We start from the raw sequence: 23,669 nt of genomic DNA, 5'->3' as shown, positions 1-23,669 counted from the left end.
ACCTTTTACAAGTTCTGACCTCTGGTCCTCCACCTGTGTTTCCTGACACAGCGTGACGTGGGAACTCACACTCGGACCTTCTGGCGGATCTCTTTTCTAAGGAGAAAACAACAGAATTCACATCCAGTCAGCTCTCAGTACACATGGTGTTTGTGTTGCTCGGTGAGCTGTAACATACTTTATTTTAAAGTCACACTGTTTAACATACATTTTAGCATATTTATCTATTTATCTGTAGAACCGAGTCAAACTAAATGTAATGCCTCAACTCCTACAATTCCAAGTGCTTGTCAGGGTGGGGGGTCCCCAGTTCAAATATAATTATTTTGGGGGTCGCGGCCTGAAAAGGTTGAGAACCACTGTATTATAGAACAACGATTCCTAGAATTCTGTTACCGCTCCAAAACGGATGCTGCAAGGTCCTAGATATTTTGGAAAGCAACAACAGCCCCAGCCCTAAGTGGCCACAGGCCACACCATTGCTCCAATCCACAACACTGTTTCAGAGGTCTGGCATGAGAACAGTCAAACAAAAAAAAACAGGTCCAGTTTACTGAACAACCTAAACAGGCTGGTGAGGAAGGCGGGCTCCGTCGTAGGGACCTCACTGGAGGGGGTGGAGGGGGTGGAGGAGGTGCGTACAGCGAGGAGGAAGCTAGACGCCATCATGGCAAAGTACCACTCCCACCCCCTCAACCTGGATTTAGTGGGGGCATCTGAGCAGGAGAGGAAACAATAGATTCACCTACCCCGGGTGGAACTGTGTGAGACACCTTTGTGCCGGTAGCTATGAGGATTTACAACGAGACACACGTTGGACGCTCTGCCAGGTACAACTTGGTCATAACTTGGAATAAAATATAAAAGAAGAGAAAGTACCAAGGACTCTGACCTCTAATGACACTTAGATAGTTATTGTACTGATTGCACTGTGGACACTGTCACTTTTCTTTGCCTAATTTGCACTGATTGTACCGGTTTCACGGTGTGACACCGACACGTTTTGGTTTGTGAGGACACTGTAAACTGGTACTGTTGTTTTTCTGCATAGTGCAGGATAGTTGTATAGGTGTACATGCTTTTGTATACTGTTGTTCTTTATTGATGGTGTTTCTTATTGTTATTTCTTACCTGTGTATTGCTGTATCTGACAGTACTTTCCTTACTCTGTATCTGTAACTAACTGTAATTATACCTGCTGTGTTTTCTCTGGGCTGTCAATAGGTATCTATATCTATCTAAGTCTAGAGGGTTTAACAATATCAACACTGCATAGTGTCAGTCAGGTATAGACTGAATAAGCAATCCAATGCATGAATCAAGAATCAAGTGGTTTTTTTGGTCACTACTCGGGTGCAAGCAGCAAAGTGCTAGTGTGGCAAGCAGTGGTGGACAATGGACAGTAACTAAGTACATTTACTTGAGTAGGCTACGTTGTACTTAAGTACATTTTCTGTAATGTATCTGTACTTTACTTGAGTTTTTTGTAAGCTTATGTCTTTCACTCCACTACATTTCAAAGACAAATATTGTATTGACTCCACTTCTAGGAAGGGACTCTCAAGACCAATTCAGTAAAAAAGGACCCAAACTTGAAAAAAAAACAATCATTGCATATAGTGTTTGTTCAATAACAGGGTCTTTCCAGCTCTTGAGTAAACAAAAACAAATCATTTTTCAGGTCAGGAAACCAATTTTAACCAATCAGGAGAGAGAACTCATTCAGGATACAGGATTTAAAAAAGTGTAATTGGAAGTGATGAAACAAAACAAAATGAGAAGTCAAAATTGGAACTGTAATACCATAACATCGTAGATGATAAATGATCTTTCTCCTGACAATCGAAAGAGTGAAAATTCCTTGGAAACTATTCTGAATCTCAATTTTCAGCCATGACATTTTCAGTCCTTGTACCTGTCCAGGTTGTCATTATTCCCACGATTAACCTGCACATGATGCAAAGAGGGGAAACTCTAGCATAATTGCATCTTCCACCACACAACCTAATTTAATTTAAAAGACATGAATGCTGTATATAACATGTTTTATGGCCTTAAGCTATTAGACTAACTGGAAAATATCAGAGCTGCACAACCCCATGCTAGCCGGTTGAGTGTCTAAATGGAAGTACCGGTATTTGGACAGAAGTACTACCCGAAGAAATGACGTTGAGGCTTTACACATCTGCCCACCCAGCACCCCTAGTTCCCGTGGCTATGCCTGATGGTTCCACAGTTCCCATTAAAGCTAAAAGACCCCATGACACGCTAGAAAACATGATATTTGATTCTAAATAACACGTATTTCCTTTAAAAACAGTAGGCTACAGGGTGGGACATATCACGAAGATTGATTGCCGTTTACAGTAGCCAACAGGACTCGTCTTGTCATGCTAAGCTAGGCTAACAAAAATGGAAGCTAAAATGTTGTTTAATAATCAAATTGAATTACCCAAGCTTTGCTCATCCAAGGAACAAGCCATGCAATGCATATTCACACAAGGGACGCTATGGCTGACAGTGAAAGTGACATGGACGCAGACTAGTGCATTAGTCTACCCCGCTTATACGGCTATAACCATCCAAGCCAAGTTTTAAATGTCCAAAACGTTAAATGTTACAGTCTTTCTATACTCATTCATCAATATGTGGCTACTTTCTCATTTGCTGTGAAGAGTCTGCAAAGTTGTTTTCGTTAGCAGTTGTTGGATAGTGTGTTCTCATCCATTATGTTGATTTTGGTGCGCACATATTGTAAGGTCTACGACCAGTTGTTCTTGTGGCACAATACGTCTTTGGTCCTAGGTGCTTGGGCAAATCTAGGTCTTTGCCTTAGGTCCTAGGGGCGCCATTTCTTAAGCCATTTCGCAATAGGGGCGCCACAGCCAGAGGCTATGGCTATTTGCGGGTCCTTGGCATGGAAAGGTTTGGTAACCCCTGGTCTTTGTTGTGTGTTATTATTTGGGTGTTGTTGTGGTAATAAACAGTTCCACGTGTACAGGACTGGTCTGTATGTGTTGTTGTACCATTCTATGTGTTGAGTTCTGTTCTGTCTATGTAGTGACATGTAGGCTATTTCTGTACAGCACTGTGGTTACTGCTAGTTGTTTTTAAAGTGCTTTATAAATCGTTGCTGGCGGGTGGAAACCTCTTAAGTCCAAAACTGTTACTTTTCAGGATTTCAGGAGCTTGTGGATCTGCTACTATTGATGCTTTTATTTGACGCTGTAGTATGAGTATTAAGTGGGGCATTAATTTATGAAAAAATAAGTTAGAATATGGAGATAGGAGGTTTCTGCCCGACAGCAATGATATATAAAAATGTTGTAATATTGATAGTGAAGAAATGAACGATACTTTAACGTCAACACTGTGCTGTGTCTACTGTTGCAACTGTGCTTCTGTTGGCAAACCGCACACATTGTTTCCAGGCAGCTGGCTAAACAGGCACATAGTAACCCGGGTCAGCTGGACGTAATTCAAAAGACTGTTGCTTAACATGAGAGCACCTTCAAATCACACTTGTTCATTATGCTCATGAAGGGGGGGGGGGGGCTGGTCTGTGTCATATCGACCATATATGGTGTTGGCACCGGGGAAGCAATTATGTTAGGAATCTGAAATCAAATTGGCTGAATGGTTTGTTTCATTTTTGATTTAGTGATACACACACGCACGCACGCACCCACTTACCCACCCACTCACCCCCCCCCACACACACACACACACACACACACACACACACACACACACACACACACACACACACACACACACACACACACACACACACACACACACACACACACACACACCACACACAGAGAATAGGTATGCTGAATATCAAAGGATGTTTGCACTAATGTGTAGAACAATTAGCTGTGCCTTTGTAGTCAAATACTCATTTAAGGAATGACAACATCTACTGTAGCAGTAAATAGGTAAGACTGTATATAAAGGTCGGGTCTATAATGCATTATAAGCACATTTATAATGCATTACAATGCGCTTATAATGCTTCATAACACTTGTGGTCTAAATGTTTGTAATCATGAACATACTTATAACAAAGACACTTTATAACTGTCTAAGTTATGGCAGTTATGTAATGTGGTGTTCCACTGAGCTTATAATGCATTATAACCAGCACTTATAATACTTCATAAATCTTTGTCATACATGATTATAAACATTTACAACGAGTGTAATAATGCCTTATAAGTGCATTATAATGCATTATAAATGTGACTGTAATGCATTATAGACCCGACCTTTAAGTAAAGTGCTACCACATTACAGTATGTTTGTGCCAATGCCCAAGAATACCTTTTGTTTCTATAGAAATAATACAGTACAAGCTGTTCCTTCCAGTGGAAGCCAAGGAAGTACATAACATTCTTACTGAGAACAAACATGGGAGCTCCACTAGCAGCATGCTGCATGAAGCATCTCACAGAACAACGTGTGCAATTAGAGCTGTCACCATCATAACATTTAGTCCATGATTCATTGTCATACACACGATATAATTGTGTTTTTGGTATTAAACATTGGAACGTGCGAACATTACATTTTTGTTTGCCTTTTAGGCTTTGGAAACTAAAATTGCACATGCAGGGCAGATATGACTAATTTAAAAAAAAATCTAAAGCGCAGGCCAAACTTAATAATGTTATTATTATTTTAAACGGAGCATTATAGCTATTTTGGAAAATGTATGACCATTTTATACATGTTGGAGATTCTTTGCCCTAAATGCCCAGAATAGGGACATCAGGTTGAAAGTGGCTAAAAGAGTGTAGACGGCGACATGGAAATAATGACGGAAATATGACACCTCTGTTAATTTCATCCAGCTGTTTTTATACAGATGAAAGATTGTGAAAACGATTATGCAATTAGATCCAATAATTGTGATCAAGCGATGATAGTTGTGACCGGCTTAACTGTGCAATATGGAGCCGTGGCAAGGAACCTTAGCGTGAACTTCACTTCAGTTTCACTGCAGGACAAGTCAACGGGAGGGACGATTTATTACAGAAACAGAAGATGGCTGTATAGGGAAGGTCTGCGGTTGACTGACCTGTTCCTGAGGAGCGCTGCTCACACCCACGCCGTTCAGGATGAACTCCACCACCTTGGAGCTACGGAACACTTGGCCCACGTAGCCCAGCACGTTGCCCAGGACGGACACGGAGCCCTCCAGCCCTTCCAGCTTCTCTCTCTGCCTCGTCCCTTCCTGCTGCAGGCCCCTCATCAGAGCCACGGTCTCCCCGCACATGGCTTTGACCTCCGAGACCCAGGACGGCGGCTCCTGGGTCTGGGGCGCCTCGTCCCTGTTCGGGAGCTCTCTCTCCTTCCGGACGTGGGTCCCGTCCGTCTGCAGCGAGGCGATGCCCTGGCACACCGCGTCCAGCCGGTGGAGCACCTCGGCCTGCCCGGAGGCCATCTGCTCCACCTTGCCCTCCAGCTGGAACAGTTTGATCTCCATGCGTCCCAGCGTGGCCAGGAGGCCCGTGCTCGTGCTCGGGGTGGTCTTCTTCGCGGCCCCGGCGGGGGCCGCCGCTCCATTGTCCAGCTTCCCGCCCTCGTACATCCTGGCAATGCAGTTGGCCAAAGTGGCCGGCTTGCTCATGGCGGCGTCAGGGTCGAGGAGGAGGTGGTGGTGGGAGCCAGGAGATCAACAACCTCGCCACAGCTCTCTGTCGGTCATTAGCTCTGTTTTGCCTGAAGCCCTCCAAGGTGTCTGGGGGGTGTTCTGTCTGTCTGCTTCAGTCCATCTACTAAACAACAGCTCCACCCTCTCTCTCTCTCTCCCTCCCTCTCTCCCTCTATGTCTCTCTCTCACAGTATATCCTTGTTGTCTGTATGTTAGAGGCACTGTACTCTTACACACCTCCTCACTATCTTATCTCTCTACTTGTCTCTGTACCCTTTACCCCTCCCTTTTTTTTTATGTGTCCGCAGCCAGTAGTCCCTGGCCAAGATTCCAACGGTGGTTTGACATCACCATAACGTCTAAATCCACCTCAGAAGCTTTTACTGCTGGCTGGTGGACATGCCAGGGATGACCTTTGCACCCGAGGAGGACCGCACATCCGGCATGGCCGGGAGAGAGCAACGTTTGGAACTTTGGAAGAAAGAATAGGGATCATAGTTTTAAACTATCACCGGTCATTCTTTGGCAGGATGCTTAATTTGGTTTATGCTTATAGGTGTTAACCGTTACATCGGTTTGGCTGATAAGCCATTTATTGACTTTTTCCACGACATCAGTATCGGTAGTTATGCAGCCCATGTGTCCCGATTCGTAACCTTCGTAAACAACACATAAATAAATAGCAGATCTACAAGCTCACAATGCATCACAGTGGCTAGATAAACACTGAGCTGTATCCCATCATGTCACCAACACCATTGTTAGCACTTGGCTTAGAGTATTTATATATCTAATAATAATGAGCAGCATGAGTCCTGTGTGTCATTATGTGTTGGGATAAGTCAAAGCCTGTACTGTATTTAAAAACACTTTTAGAGCATATCCGTGGTCACAACCGGAGCACAATTTACAATAGATGCCAAAAAATGTTTATAATTCAAACTTTATGTATTTTTATATTAAGAGTCCCTAAAGATCAATCTTAATTATGTTCCTGTCAAACAAAAGCATAATGCATGATTATATCAGCAGATCTGTACTTACCAATTTCAACCAATAATATGATGAAAGAGCGCAGTGCTACTCTGCAGCTTTTTATCTGCAGGTGATAAAATAAGCAATGCAGTAACATAAATTTGATTCAGTGCCTTGTTGCAGGAGGGATGGTCGGCTGAACGTGTTGCACTGACTGATTCGAACCCTAACCCCATGGACATTTCTCTAGCGACACCCATAGTACAAAATGTCCACTTGCACGCAAGACATTTCAAATTCTAATGGAACGGCTTGCCATGAAACTTGGAGCAGCACGACCTCTAGGGGGCGCTAGCTGAGCTTTTTACACTACAAGTCTTGTTGTTCTACTGCATTTGCACACAAACCCACACACAACGGGCCGCTCGACAATACTGTGCAGCAGGAGTGTTGTGTGACGAATGCGAGTTGACACTGGCACAGGGTGTCCTTTAAAAATAAACCAGCAATGTTGAACACTCCAAGTGGACAACTGGAATCTACATGTAGCTGCTTGACCCGTCACCTTCTAGAACTTATTGTTTATTGGGTAACCTGAGAACTGGCCACTTGACAGGACTGCTCCAGGGTTTCCCCGTTTTACATACATTTTAGAACCCATTTCTTGCATACTGTCATATGACGACATTTGAAATAGGGCATTATTTTATGAAAAAAAAACTAAAAAGAAACATAAAAAGGTGAAATATGGAAATACAAGATTTCTGCCTGACGGCGACGATATTCAAGTTGAGTACCTAAACAACACCTCCCCCCCGCAAACCCTTTAATACGCAAACAGTTGAGTACCTAAACAACACCTCCCCCCCGCAAACCCTTTAATACGCAAACTAACTGTTTGCGTATTAAAGTCAGTCCCTTACACAGTGTATTATCATGTATTAAAGTCAGTCCCTTACACAGTGTATTATCATGTAAGCCCCAGGGTTTTATTTATAAATCCTGGTCTGGTGGGAGGATGTCACCGTGTTTGAGAGACTGCCAGGTTCTACTACATAATCTACTGGATATGAGCATATGTTATGCAATGATGGTGATGATGGGACTGTCCGGTGGCAGGACACTGTGTGTGTGTGTGTGTGTGTGTGTGTGTGTGTGTGTGTGTGTGTGTGTGTGTGTGTGTGTGTGTGTGTGTGTGTGTGTGTGTGTGTGTGTGTGTGTGTGTCGGGGGGGATAGATCAAAGAATGTGTGTGTTTATTAGGAGAGACACACAACTCTATTTACCAACATCTAACAATAGAAGTTGGCAGTGTGGTGGACAAAGTGCTCGACCATAAAACTTGAGTCAAAGTATACTGGTCAACTATTACTCTACTACAACTACAAGTGAATGTTGCTCAATCAAATGTATACTTGGATGCTGGAGTGAACTTGCTTTTAAAAATACATTATGTTTTCAAGAGTACATGCTTTAAAAAAAATAAGTATTCAAAAGTACAAACTAGAAAGTACAGTATATATTTAATAGCAATGCATCGCTGTATTTAAATTGAAATGGGGAGGTGGAACTTTTTAAAAATGTAAAAAAATAGTGAGAATAGCAGATCTCCAAGCTCACAACACGTCCGTGCCAATACGGAGGCCACAATGACAGTAATCTACTGTTCTCTCTGCTGTGTGATGGATAATGTGGTTTCCATAGCTGCAGTTTTCTGAGGTGTGATGGTAATGTGGTTATTTTTCATATTACTCACTCAATGGTAGCGCCAATGGACGCTCCACAACATCGTCACGTTATTTTTTTTTTTTTTTTTTTGCCTTACTTTTTTTTATCTACACCGTCGGGAGTATAAGGAGTTATGACAGACAAGCAATTTTGGACATTAGCACAGCGATCACACAGCGAATTCCGGACTTTACTTTTTTTTACTAATTACGGCCGGTTCGAGACCAGCTCCAACCGCGGCAGCCAAGCGGGGCCATCAGCAGCACCAGCAGAGAAGACCAGCCCTCTAACCATCTCTGTGTACAGCCTTCACACATGCTCCAGAAAATCCAGAAGGCAGTGGGACCTGATGGGATTCCAGGCCGGGTCCTAAAAGCATGCACAGACCAGCTGGCGGGTGTTTTTGCTGACATCTTCAAGCTGTGGTCCCTGCAGGTTTCAAAATGTCAACCATTGTGCCCCTCCCCAAAAAGGCCTGAACGACTGGAGACCTGTCGCTCTCACCCCGGTAGTCAGCAAATGCTTTGAGAAGCTGGTGAGGGAATTCATCTGCTCCACCCTACCTGCCTCGCTGGACCCGTGGCAGTTTGCATACCGTAAAAACAGATCCACCGACGTCGCTATTGGCATGGCTCTCCACACTGTCCTCTTGCACACGGATAACAAGCTGCTGAAGGACAAATATGTACAGTACGTATGCTGTTCGTGAACTTGACACAAAGCACCGAGACCTAGGGCTACACCCAAGCATGTGCGACTGGATACAAGACTTCCTGTCAAACCGACATCAGGTGGTGAGAATGGGCAGCATCACATCTGACCCACTGACCCTCAACACTGGAGCACCCCAGGGATGCGTGCTGAGCCCTCTCCTCTACTCCCTGTACACGTATGACTGCACAGCCACACATGACTCCAACACCATCATAAAGTACGCGGACGACAGTGATGGGTCGAATTGTCAACAATGACGAGTCTGACTATAGAGATGAGATCAACACACTGGCACTCTGGTGCCGGGAGAAAAACCTCGCCCTTAACCTTCGACAAGACCAAGGAGCTGATTGGAGTACACACCGAGGAGGACCTCAAATGGGAGACACATACCACACACGTGAGGAAAAATGCTCAGCAGCGACTGTACTGGCTCCGCCGCCTGAAGAAGTTTCGGAGTAGGACACCGCATCCTCAGGCTGTACTACAACAGCTCAGTTGAAGGCGTTCTATCAGGCTGTGTTACGGCCTGGTATGGAAACTGTACGGCCCGAGAAAAGATAAGCCTACAGCGAGTAGTGCAATCGGCAGAGCGCATAATGGGAGGCGAGCTCCCCACGCTCCAGGAACTGTACAAAAAGCTGTGCGTAGTCAAAGCCCAGCGCATCATCAAGGACAAGTACCAACCAAGTCACAAACTGTTCAACCCCCTACAACGACCGCGGCCGGGCAAGGGGGCCTACCGCAGTATCAAGAGCAGCTTCCACCCGGCTGCCGTCAGACTGCTGAACAAGGCATGAGCCTTGGTTGTGAATTGGTGTGAGAAATCACACGCTGTCCCATTCCAGGCCTCCGTGGCGGATATTCTATCCTTTCTCCAGGAGCTAATGGACCAAGGCAGAGCCTTCTCCACTGTGAAAGTGATCTGGTGGCTATTTCAGCTTGCCAAATAGGCTTTGATGACACATCGGCGGGGCAACACTCGCTCATATGCCGTTTCATGAAAGGGGCTCGTCGCCTCCTTCCAGTTTCTAAGACCTTAACCCGGCCTGGGATTTGGCCTTGGTACTGGACTAACTCTCTCAACCGCCTTTTGAGCCTTTGAGTGTAGTGCAGGGGTCTTCAACAGGGGGTCCGGGACCCCTCGGGGGTCCTCAGAGTTACTGCAGGGGGGCCACCAAATCTTTGTGTGATAGGATCATGTTTTTTACATTAACCACTCGCCTAGCATCCCTATTCTGAGTGGAACATTATCCAAAAATAGCAGATCTACAAGCTCACAACGGCTCGCGCTGTGAGGCGTGGTGAGCTTGTAGATTGGCTAATTTTGGCAAAGAGGTTTGGTGTAGAGGGAAAAAAAGAGCAGACTGACGGTTCAAGTGGTTAAATGTCTGAAAATACACATTAATCACACATACACTGTGTAATAAATGTATGAAATGTTTTAATCTGCAAAACAATTTTATACAATATGTAGTGGGGGGTCCCTGCTTCATCTCTCTCTCAGCTAAGGGGTCCTTGGCCTGAAAACGTTGAAGACCCCTGGTCGCTTAAAACAGCGCTACTTCTAGCCTTGACAACCACTAAGCTTGTCGGTGTCAGTGATATCCATGTGCTCTCGATGCATCCAGAGTGCACTCATTTAGCTGATAACAATGGGCCCGATTCACTAAGCTGTTTACACCCATATTTTGAGTGTAAACAGCTTTATGGTTTTAAATGGGGGCGTGGAGCAATGCAAAGCATCTTCTATATATGAACGCACCTCTGACCTTCAGACAAAAATGAGGAACAACTGTGATCCGCACATATCAGGGATTTACACACCCCCTTTGTGAATTGCACGTCGGTTTTTGCTTAGAGAAAATACACCCTCCTTTAGTCACTTTATTTACACGTTATTTACACTGATATTTACGACCAGCTTAGTGAATCGGGCCCACAAATAGGGTGGTCATTAAGCCCAATCCGGGGTTTGTACCTAAAAACCCTTTAGTTAAATGTGTTCCTGTTGAATTGGAGGCATTTCACCTTCCCCTTTTACTTCACAGGAGGATCAGAGATTACATTACAGCCCGGTCAGAGCATTGAGTTTGTATATTGACAGGTCTAAGACTCTGAGGAAGTCAGACCAGTTATTTGTTTCATGGGCAAAGCGATTTGCTGGTAAACCCATAACAAAGCAGAAGCTCTCTCTCACTGGATAGTGGAGGCCATACAGTTGTCTTACTCTAGTAAGGGTCTGCTGCAGCCTCCAGACGGTCTGTGTGCACATTCTACTAGAGGGATGTCTGCATCCTGGGTGCTTTCTAAAGGGGTCACTATCCAGGATGTCTGCACTGCGGTGAGTTGGTCTTCACCTTTGACCTTCACCAGATTCTACAGACTGGATGTGACTGCGCCGCCCCTGGCGCAGGCAGTCCTAAGTGTAGGTTCTAGGCAGGGGGTAACCCTGTTGACTAATCAGGACTTTGACTTGGAAAATGACTTGAATGAATGCTGTCACTGCAGGTCCATTGTATAGCACAAGGGGGGCAGGGCCCTGCTGCTCATGTGATCAGTATGAGGTTGGTCCAGCCAATTAATTGTCTGGAAGTGTATAATAAATGCTTCTGTGATCACGTCAGGGGGCGCTCTCCCATAAGCGAGACATCGCGCTCGTAAAACTCAAATAACCGGGATTAGGTTTGTAACCTATATAGTTTCCATAGCTGTAGTTTTCTAAGGTGTGATGGGTAATCTTTACTTTACTTTATTATGGATCCCCATTAGCACTTGCATAAGCATGGCTATTCTTCCTGGGGTCCGTCACACCCAAATACACATCATACACAACAACATACTACAGATACAACTAGAAAAAGTGCTTCTCGGAACACAGGTCTCCGCCAGGTCAGGTGTGGGCCAGCAATGTTCGTAATTCGCCGATCAGGATGGAATATGAAAAATAGGACGGATCTGTCTTGATCACTTGACTATACAGATAATGTGAACCGATTTGTGTGATGTTTGGTTTTTTTTTTTAGGAGTAATATAAAGAATTTTGTTTTAGCAAATATCTGCCTCCTGGTGGCGCTATAATAGGGCAATGTTAAAATGTGTTCCTCAACGTAGTGCGAATGTGCACGCAAAGTTTCACCACAATCGGACACTGCGTTCATGATTTGTAGCATTTTGTTCACAGGCCACCCCTGCAAACTTTAGATGTCAATCTTAGCCAATCAGGATGGAATATGAAATATCTAACAGATCCATCTCAATCACATGACTGTAGAGATCATGTGTACCGATTTGCATGAAATGTGGATAAAATCTGAAGTAATATAATTTTTTTTTTTTACATAAGTCGGCCTTCTGGTGGCTCTATAAATGGCAGATGTGAAAAATGCAGGGCAAAGGTTTTTCCTTGGCCTCTAGGGAGTGTGCATACAAAGTTTTACACAGATCAGTGCAGTTATAGGTAAAAACGCAAATCGGCCTGTTATAGATCATCTACATGATCTATAATGATCTTTACATGATCTTTTCCCGCTGTAGTTCTCCGAGGTGTGATGGGTAATGTAGTTATGTAATATAATGGCTAACTGAAATGTGGAATGATAATTATTCAGATAAAATGCTATGACTGTATGTGGTAAAAATGTTAATGTTTTGTTGTAGGCCTATAGACAACAAGATAGCCATTCACATTTTATCTTCATTGTCTAAAGCTGGCTCCAGACCAATCCAAATCGGCCCGACTTTGGGCCGATTTGGCTTCGGGAAGCGTCGGCCAGTCGGTTAGGGGTCCGTCGGCCAGTCGGTTAGGGGTCCGTCGGGACCTTTTCGGCCGACCCAGAGCCGACCGAACATGTTCAGCTTTTTAGCCGACTGGCAGAGCAGTGGCAGTGACAACAAAGGGCTGTCGGTGTTGCCAGATTATGTGAGAGAAACAAGCGACCATGTCTATGAAAACCTACATTCACTGTTTCTCGTTGTTGCTCCCAGAGAGAGAGAGAGAGATTGATTGATTTGACCTAGTTTTGCGCAGTTTTGGTGCGCAACACAACCCTCGTTTAAGTGAATTGCTTTCACCTGCTGCTGCTGTGTGGAGCGCAGTGGTGGAAAAAGTACTCAAATGTTTTACTTAAGTAAAAGTATCAATACTGCAATGTAGAAGTACTCCGTTACAAGTAAAAGTCCCGAATTAAAAATGTACTTGAGTGAAAGTACAAAAGTATTGGTATCAAAATGTACTTAAAGTACCAAAAGTAAAAGTACTCAAATGTTTGAAAATAGCAGATCTACAAGCTCACAACGCGTCGCTTCGCGACGCGTTGTGAGCTTGTAGATCGGCTATTTTCAAATAGCCTAGGTATAAAATAGAGCTAAAGTGGTTACTGTATGTTTTATAATGTAATAATTTATATCTGCAAAGTAACTAATAACTAAAGTTTTCAAATAATTGTAGTGGAGTAAAAGTAGAATATTTTCCTCAGAGATGTATGGAGTAGAAGTAAAAGTACTGAAAATTAGAAATACTCCAGTAAAGTAAAAAATCCTCAAAAGTGTACTTAAGTACAGTACTTGAGTAAATGTACTTAGTTACTTTACACCACTGGCGGAGTGTGCGCTACAGGGCATATCTCCAAGCCAGGGTGACCTACCCAGGCTCATGAAATTCATATGCAGGCATAGTAGCCAATTAGAATGAAATCCGCAAAAACGGACTCATATACTGATACAGAACCATATATTGGCTATTATATTATGGCTGTCGGGTGGAAATCTTGTATGTTCCTTTTTTATTATTATTTAAAAACAATTTAAAATCGTGAAAATAGCCAATCTACAAGCTGTAATTATTAATAATTAAGAAATACTATATTTTAAAGAGTGAAAAATCAACTAAAGTCATTATTAGTGCAAGTTCATTCACATTTCATTTGAATGAAAATAACTTGTGGGTAAAATACATTCTGTGAATCTAATGTGATTAATGTGACCCCTACTTCAGTCAGTGAAGTCCAGGGCTGAATGTGACATATTGAGACCTATATAACTAAATATTGGTCATTTGCCAACACATTATTTTGTGAAATAAATGGGTTATATTTCACAGATAGTTATACTATTCTTATAATATATTAAAATACAATGATCCTTAACCTTCAAGTTAAATGCATTATTTCCGTGGACTTAAAAATCATTTTTGGACTTAAAAATCATTATTATTTTTTTGGATGGCCTTCCTGCCCTGGCAGGAAGACCGGGCAGGGCCTTTGTGCCCTCCAAAAAATTACAACACCAAAGGCCAAGTGGCCTTGCCCCTAAAATGACGAAATTCCAGGCTTGAATGCAATAGATGTACTCTGAGTCTGTTACAAGTAAAAGTCCAGAATTCAACATTTACTTGAGTAAAAGTACTAAAGTATTGGTATAAAAATGTACTTAAAGTACCAAAAGTAAAAGTACAAAAATGTTTGAAAATAGCAGATCTACAAGCTCAGAACGCGTGCATCGCAACACGTTGTGAGCTTGTAGATCTGCTATTTTCAAATAGCTTATAGGTATAAAATAGGGCTAAAGTGGTTAATGTATGTTTCATAATGATTTATATCTGCAAAGTAACTAGTAACTAAACATTTCAAATAATTGTTGTGGAGTACAAGTATAGACAATTGGAAATACTCCAGTAAAGTAAAAGTACCTCAAAATTGTACTTAAGTACAGTACTTGAGTAAATGTACTAGTTACTTACACCACTGCACGTCAGTGAAGAAAAAACGCTGGGAACATCCCTAAGTGGCTTTGCAGGGAAACAAGCCCAAAGTCGCTTATAATAAGCAGACCTGGCAACGCTGGCAGGCTAAAAGTCAAATTAGCACATGAATGGCCAGTCGGCTGACAGACTTAAATGCCAACTTTTGCCAACCGAATACCAGTCTGTTGCAGTCTGGAGTAGTCTGCAATAGTCTGGACGAGTCTGTTTGGTGCGGAGTTACCTTTAGAGGAATCATTAAGTCAAGGGAATATTTTGGTGCAGAAACTTTTGTTTAATTTGTACCATTAAATTGTTTGCATCGTGGCTACGAGCCGTGCGGCCTCTTGGATACAGGAAGAGAGTGGGCACCTCGATATTAGATGGCTATTTTTCCAAAATGTAAAAAGATGAAGAATTGGAAAAATAACCTTTGACCAGTACTACCTGTAGTGTTAATCTAGTTAATAAAGTATTCAATCAATCAATTTGAACATGCACGGTACAATTTACCCTTCAACTTCTTGTTAATGCCCAAAATGACAAAATATTATATGTTCAAGCATGTTCTAATCATGTATACTTTACATTACTTATTATTATTATGTTTTTTTTACATTTTGGGAAAAGAATTGGCAATTTAACTTCGAGGTGCCCACTCTTCCTTAGTGCCCACTCTTCCTGTTACTGGCCTCTTTCTTTCTTTGAAGTCTTCTGCGGTCAGCACCTCAGCAACATTGGTGTGCACCGCTTTTCTGCTTGTTGCTTTGTCATTATAGGCAAATATATACAACACATCCACAAGCTCAAAAGTGAGCATTTTTTTAAAACAATTTTGATAATTATGTACATATTGATAATAATAATAATAATTTTGATAATTATGTACATATACACCACTAATATCGTCCAAAACAGTTACTTTTCAGGATTCAAATTCAAAAATAGCAAAAGTAGCAGATCTCCAAGCTTAAAACGCGTCGCTTCGTGCCACGTTTCGAGCTTGTAGATCTGCTACTTTTGATACTTTTGTGTGACGCCGTAGTATGATCTAGTAGGGTGTTAATTTATGAAAAAACACAAAAAGTTAGAATATGGAGAAAGGAGGTTTCTGCCCGACAGCAACGATCCACAAACTTAGATGTACTGTATTCTGAATGCTCTCAGCACTAACAGCCTCAAATAATATATAGACAGCAGGTATTTGTCTGGGGTTAACTTGGTGCTATTTGGCCCCAGAGGAGAGAATTCACCTCTGTGACAGCAGCTATTGTGAAACAGGACGGCGGCAGCCATGTGCCACCTGTGAGAGTGCTAAAACAGTAGCCTCATCATCTGCAGTAATCTGCAGCCATACAGGAAGGGCCCATATATCATAGCAGTCTGTCAACAGCTGCAGGGGCCTAGTTATTAGGGTTTTCATGACCCTATGTTTTCCAACAACTCTTAAACTGCTCGGCTTGCTGCGGAGACTGTTTCCACATCGTATAGCTTAAAAGTGGAAAATCATTGTGAGTGTGTGCGTGCCTGCCTGCGTTCCATTGCGCGCGCGCGTGTGTTAGCCTGCATGGCATGCAGGGTATGCGTGCGGCCATGTGCTATGCGTGCGCGTCTGTTTGTCTGTAGGTCTGTCTAACTAATCTCGTAAACCGCTGCGCAAATTTCAGTATTTCACTTTAATACACTTCTGGGGTCATTTTAACGTCTACTCTGGCTTTTGTGTGCACCCAAGTTTTTAAGTTGCTTGATTCAATATTTTTATACAACACAAAATCATAACTTGCTTTCTTCCACTGTCTACCTGTATGTTCTCAATGTGATATTAGTACAACTTGTCAGAATATATTATCTTGTAACTTTAAAGGGCAAGACCACTTTAGTAGAGGTTAGGGTTGTGTAGTTACCTTGATGTAACTCCAAAGGTGGTCAAGAAATCAAAAATAATTCCTCCATTGATCAGAAATTGATAATTCAAAATATGCTTCTCATTGACTTACATTGTACGGTAAAACAGCTCTCAAAGCCACTCTTTTAGCACGTAAACGAACACAAACAAAGCTGACAATATAGAACATCACCAAACCCAGTACTGTTTCTTTTTAAATAAAATTGTCAACTCCCTGTTGATTTTTACTACTTGAAGATCCGGATCAGCGGATCCAGTCCGGGTTTTCTTCTTAATAAATATAGCAAAATCAACAGGAAGTTAACATTTTTATTTAAAAAAAACTTTGTGTGCGTTCGTTTATGTACTAAAAGAGACTTTGAGAGCTGTTTTACCGTCAATGAGGAGCATATTTTTAATTATCAATTTCTAATCGATGGAGCAATTATTTTTGATTTCTTGAACACCTTTGGAGATACATCATGGCAAGGTAACTACACAACCCAAACCTCTACTAAAGTGGTCTTGCCCTTTAACATAGCCAACTCCCAAATGTACATGTATTTTTGTTTTGGCATGTCATTGTGCATTGTAAAAACAAGTAAGTGCAAGTATCTAGGGCTGAAGTGGTGCATGTCTTTAAAACACAAGTGCATGCGTGTGTGTGTGTGTGTGTGTGTGTGTGTGTGTGTGTGTGTGTGTGTGTGTGTGTGTGTGTGTGTGTGTGTGTGTGTGTGTGTGTGTGTGTGTGTGTGTGTCCGTGCGTGCACATGTGTGTGTGCGTGTGTGTGTGTGTGTGTGTGTATGCGCATGTGTTGTGCTAGGGGGTCTCAGCTTTTAACAGATCTAAAAGGGGGGGGGGGCTCGAAGGAGAAAAAAAAGGTTGGGAACCACTGGGTAGAGATTATCTTTCTCCCTTTAGAGATCTGTGGTGCGCCTTGCGTGGTTGCCTCCCCCATCGGTGTGTGAATGGAAATAATAACGGCGCTTTGGGAAAGTGCTACAGAACTATGTCAGGATGGTTTAAGATGGCCAAAATCGTGCACAGTGTACACACCATACTGTATAAAAAGAATGGACAGCGTTACGCCCCTAGACTCTACAGACCGTAAATGAAGCCGATTGTTCAGCAATTTCAAATCCGCCATCTTTCTATATCGCGTCATATCCTGCAGAATGACACCAGACCATTATTGGGTAGCTTGTCAATCAAGAGCGAGGGCGGGGAATGAATGTTATTGGTTGTGTAGCTTGTCAATCAAATCATCCCGCCCCTCCTAGAGCACAACCTACTTTATCGTCAATTTTAGAATAAATGGGACCATAGTTTACCAAAACGCATATCATGATGATTGAAAGAAGACTTTAAACTAGCGACTGGAAGCATGTAGTATTTATGACAATTTTTATTAAGGTAAGAAAATCTAGTCTAAAAACCCATCTGCTTGCTTAAATTCTTTCTGACACCAGCAGGTGTAAAACAGCGAAACTACAGGCCATTCATATGAACTGTCTCTTCCGTATTAGCCTCAATGTAAAACTTTCAAGCTGGGCCCTTGGTACACACACACACGCTAAAACCTCACTTTGATCTTGCACTGTGACCTTGACTTTTCGGCCAATATGAAACGTTTAAAGAGAAATGAATGGCACAGATCTTGACCCTGATCTACCCTGATGTCATCTGCCTAGTCTGGTCATAATTGGATTAAAACTGACCCAGTTCTGTGCTGTGACAGACAAACAGGCTGTGTGTTTATATAGACAGACACACACAGTATATACCATAGTATTAATGTCTTAGTATTGATGTCATAGACGGGCCTCCAAGTAGTTAGCGCCTGTTTGGCCCGCGCAATGCCGTTCAACAGCCACCGATATACTGTACTGTGTAAAGCAGGGGTCTTCAACCTTTTCAGGCCAAGGACCCCTTAGCTGAGAGAGAGATGAAGCAGGGACCCCCCCACTACATATTGTATAAAATTGTGCAGATTAAAAAATGTCATAGATTTCTTAGACAGTGTATGTGTGATTAATGTGTATTTTTAGACATTTAACCACTTGAACCGTCAATACTTAGTCTGCTCTTTTTTTCCCCTCTACACCAAACCTTTTTGCCAATAATAGCCGATCTACTGTGAGCTTGTAGCTCTGCTATTTTTGGATAATGTTCCACTCAGAATGGGGATGCTAGGCTATTGGTTAATGTAAAAAAAAACATGACCCTATCACCCAATGATTTTGCGGCCCCCCTGTAGTAGCTCTGAGGACCCCCGAGGGGTCCCGGACCTCCTGTTGAAGACCCCTGGTGTACAGTATAGACTGACACACAGTGCTGATGTCAAACACGTCATAGACTTGCCACCGAGTACTCTGACAACAGATACGGATGATCAGACGAGCTGATTGTCAGCTTGTGAATTAATAAATGCAATTAAACTGCAGGCATTGACAGTATGGCTGTGTCTTTAGAGCCTCATTCTACAGAATAGTAACAGATATAGCCTACAATTAAGGGTGACTTATAGCTGGTTGTGCACCATTGTCATGCACCGAAAATAGCAGATCTACAAGCTCACACTGTGACGTTTGTGTAAACCTGCTATTATCGGTGCACGACAAGGCGAGCAAAAGCGACAGGCAATCCAAGGCAATTTCAATGGATGCAAACTGATGGCTGACACTTGTATCCATAAACAAGTGAATATGAACACAAACCATTCTACAGCAACACATCTAGCTAAACACTGTAGCCAATAGCCTAATTCTACTTCTAACAATTCACTGCATCTCTCGACTAGGCAAACTCATATATTCAATAACTCATATATTCTACTAAAATATGCCATAATTAAGATCAGTCCATACAGTATGTTGGAATAGTGGCAGAGACAATAACCCGAAGAAGACCGCAAGGTCGAAACAGCGTTTGTTTGACTGCTGTTTATTAAAGTTTTGACGCATTTAAAGTGAGTTGCGAGCCCTTCCTTTATCTGGAATAGTGGCAGAGGCCACCAAATGTTGTCTTTTATGGCAAAAACAAAATTATAGTTTATGAATATAGATGTGCAATTCATAATGTTATATACATTCAGATCAGCATGGACTTTAGGCTTTTAGACTCATATTTTGGGGCAGGTGGATTGGCCTCAGGCATACAGTGAGCTTGTGAATTGACAAGCTAAGTGATATTTTTTCCCCACCTGGGTGTGTTTGGTATTTTGGGGACTCGCTATGTGCCGATGTCTTAGATATCAGCAGTGCATTGCAATGTTGGGATCAAGAGGACCACGATTCAGATGTCTGCCGCCTGCCTGATGGCCCAGATATATCATTGTATAGTGAGATATACCCAGATAGATGTCTCCAAAATCACACAAGCCTGCTTTATATACATTATGCCATTGCATTGCCATTTAATATTCAGTATCTCAAAAACAAAGATGAGCAGTATCAATCTCTTATTTTGTAAACGTCGGAGCAACATTCTAGGTTATGGGAAATAATATTGATTGATTGTTAGTATTGCCGTTGGTTCCATGAATTCACTTAACATGAATTCACCCCACAACAATTCACATATCAATTCAAATATCAGTTCACCCAACACAAATTCACATAACATCAATTCAATTCTCCTAACATCAATTCATCTGACACCAATTCACACATCAGTTCACCTGACATCAATTCACATTCAACATCACTAGAGAATGTTACTACAATATAACTAACACACATTTGGTGGTTGTAGTTGGTCTATCTGCTCTTCTATTGAAACATTTAGATCCTATCACGCTGGGCGAGACCTGCGAGTGTCTAACCGGAAGTACCGGACGTATCGCTCGAGTACTTCCAGTATGTATACGACGAATACGACGGAAGTCACGCCCTATAGACACGCTCTGCATTAGGCTGGGAACGAGGCTAAGGAAGATCCTATAGTCGTAGGACCTTGAATCTCAAAATGCGATGTATGCCCAAACCGACTTTCTGTATTAGCCCAGCACGTAGGGCATTCAAGTTCTGGGTTGCAGCTTTAAGTTGTTAAAGGAACTAAATAAAGAAGTAAAGTTAAACTTTACAAGTAGCTTAATGACAGGTATACTCCATGCATGGTGAATGCATCTTCCTCCACAATGTAACAAGACTTAGTTGAGAATACCACAGAAAAGGTCATCACATCCCCCCTGTGACTCACTGACCTATGAAATATAATACATGGGCCGCAAGGTGACAGCTTGTCATCTCGTAAAACTGTTTCACATGAAGGCATCAAACCACACCCTGGAGACAGACACTTTGTCCGTGTTAACCACATGAAACCCAGCGGCCCGATTCTGACCAGAACATTCGGCGAAAATAGCAGATCTAACAAGCTATTTTCTGTGAAGAGACTGGGCGTGGTACAGAGACCCCTGGGGCCGGGGGAGTCTAGTCAACAAAGTATAGGCTATAGGGTTCAAGTGGTTAAAGGCAGAGTATGTAACTTTTCCCTGTGTTTACATAACAGAACGATAAATACATTCTTTATCAATCCTTGCCCTCTGTACCAGCAGTCATCAGCTGGTATAGAGGAACATTTAGCACTGAGATTTGTTTAAAATGTAAAGTGCATTATAAATAAAATGTATTATTATTATTATTATCATTATTAAATGATGGGTAAAACATTTAACCAACAGTGAACGGCGTATGAATGTATTTGTACACTACAAATTTTAAGATTAACACTGAAGACTTTACTGTGTACAGCACAGTTTCTAGTGTGATCATTTATCACGTTTTCGTATTAGATGACTTGTTCTTCTCAGAAACCAGAGATTAAAGCTTGTGACCGGAATAGAAATGTCATCATCATTCTACAACTCAAGTCACCAACACCACCAGAGTGGAGTATATTTATTTCTTTTTTAAATATGTGTTAAAAAGCTACCAATAGCAATCATTGCTATAGACTGTTGAGTATCAGGTGTCTCTCCAGCTCTTTAGTAAACAGAAAAGACATTTTCAGGTCGGGATACCAGTGTTATCCAATCAGGAATGAGAACTCATGCAGGATAAACACGTGCAATTGTGACGACACAAACAAAACAAAAAAAGACCAGACAAAATTGGTACTGGAACACTAAAGCTGATGAATGATCGCTGTGGGGTTCTCTCTCCTGATTGGATAATATTGGTATCCCTGTTTACGAAAGAGCTGGGGAGACGGGGAGACACCTGTTACTGAACAAGCACTCTATAGCAATGATTACTCGTGAATATAGAGCTTTAACTTAAACAAATAAATACAACTTTTTAAAACAAAAGTATATCACTTTAAGCTGAACAACCTCTTTAAGCTGAATTATCCAAAAGCTAAACAAATGCATACAAACACATTCCCAGTATAGTGTAATGGACACTGAAGGACAAAAAAGCAAGTAAATTATTTGGAAAGTTGACATCATACTTGAGGATGATTTGTAACCCTAGAGTCTCTATTCTGGGGGGGAGAACATTCTGCAGAAAAGCAGCGGACCTAGTATAGAACCCTGGGGGACCCCTGTCAACTAAGTAGCCTACTGTATATAGGGTTTAAGTGGTTAAAGGAGACGATAAACGCTCACTGTTCAGTCTATCTAAGAACTTCCATGGCATTCAGTGGGGTTAAACAGCAGCAAATCCACATCCACATGTCAACATGTGGATGTGGATTTGCTGCTGTTTAACCCCACATCCACATGTCAACATGTGGATGTGACCAAAGGGTTGCCAACGTCCCTTGAAATACTGAATCGTCCCTTAACCCATTAAGACCTGGGACGCATCTGTGTCATTTTTTGATTTGAGCTAAAAAGCATTATTTTACAATTTACACTTTGGCTATTCAAAAATAGCAGATATACATATATATATACTGCTATTTAAAAAAAATCGTGAACATTTGTGCAAATCTTATATATTTTGTTAAAAGCGAACATTTATAACTCAAATCTTTGCTTCTGGGGGGTCCCTGGAACAAAATAATTCGAGATGGGGGTCCGCGGCCAAATACATATCATTTTGGGGGTCCTTGACATGAACAAGTTTGAGAACCACTGACATAGTAACAAACAGGTCATATACATAGTATAATACAGGTTGTTAACCACAAAACATTGTATGTCCAAAAAACTGTTTTCAGGATTCAAATTCAAAAATAGCAAAAATAGCAGATCTACAAGCTCAAAACGTGTTGCTTCGCACCGCATTTCAAACTTGTAGATCTGCTACTTTTGATGCTTTTGTGTGTGACGCTGTAGAATGATCAAGTAGGGCGTTAATTTACAAAAAATAAAATATGGAGATAAGAGGTTTCTGCCCGACAGCAAATATTATATTAAAGAAACTGTACATGATTTGATCTTTTTCCGGTTCGTCCCTTATTTTCTACCTTGGAAATAAGTGACGCCTGGCCCGGAGGTGTCCCCTTATTTGAATCTCAGGTATAGTTGGCGACCCTAAACCTCTGCCACCTCAGACGTTTTCTTACCGTGAACTTGCGAATGTAGTCCGAGACGCTGAAACCTGGCGTGCCGTGAGAGCGAGACCAGAGCGACATGGTGGTCCCTGATCCATCCTCTGCTCTGTGAGAGAGAGATGTTCTGCATAAGTCTGGGACGCTGCATGCAAGGGAAACAACATAGGAAACTATCTGTTTTGGACCGAGCAACACACACACACACACACGCACGCACGCACGCACGCACGCACGCACGCACGCACACACACACTCTCCTCTTCCCTCTCTTTGGGCTCAGAGGCTTTGCAGTTGAGGGAAGGGGAGGGGGGGGTGTCCCTGTTCCCCCTTCTTATTCTGACCACAGCGTGCGTGCGTGCGTGCGTGCGTGCGTGCGTGCGTGCGTGCGTGCGTGCACGCCTACACACACACACACACACACACACACACACACACACACAGAGGCCTCTTCCTGCTGGGAGATA

The 23,669-nt window shown here is 42.4% G+C and overlaps 1 protein-coding gene across 4 annotated transcripts in view; it reads right to left on the bottom strand.

The window, feature by feature from the left end:
* The window catches only part of mylk3 (myosin light chain kinase 3), a 45,894-nt gene extending 22,581 nt beyond the window's left edge, over positions 1-23,313 (bottom strand). For 3 of the 4 annotated variants that reach the window (XM_080428541.1, XM_080428542.1, XM_080428544.1), the window contains exons 1-2: positions 5,084-5,853; positions 3-96 (exon numbers count right to left, since the gene is read on the bottom strand). In XM_080428541.1, the coding sequence (XP_080284667.1) occupies positions 3-96; positions 5,084-5,635 (646 nt within the window). In that variant the 5' untranslated portion in view covers positions 5,636-5,853. Of the gene's footprint in view, positions 1-2; positions 97-5,083; positions 5,854-23,217 lie in introns of those variants that run through there. The other variant, XM_080428543.1, reaches the window with a different exon arrangement.
* Between the last annotated feature and the right edge of the window lie 356 nt (positions 23,314-23,669).

The sequence above is a fragment of the Gymnoscopelus braueri genome (assembly GCF_963280865.1).
Source record: "Gymnoscopelus braueri genome assembly, chromosome: 1".
NCBI lineage: Eukaryota > Metazoa > Chordata > Actinopteri > Myctophiformes > Myctophidae > Gymnoscopelus > Gymnoscopelus braueri.
This window is presented reverse-complemented; position numbering and strand designations above follow the sequence as displayed.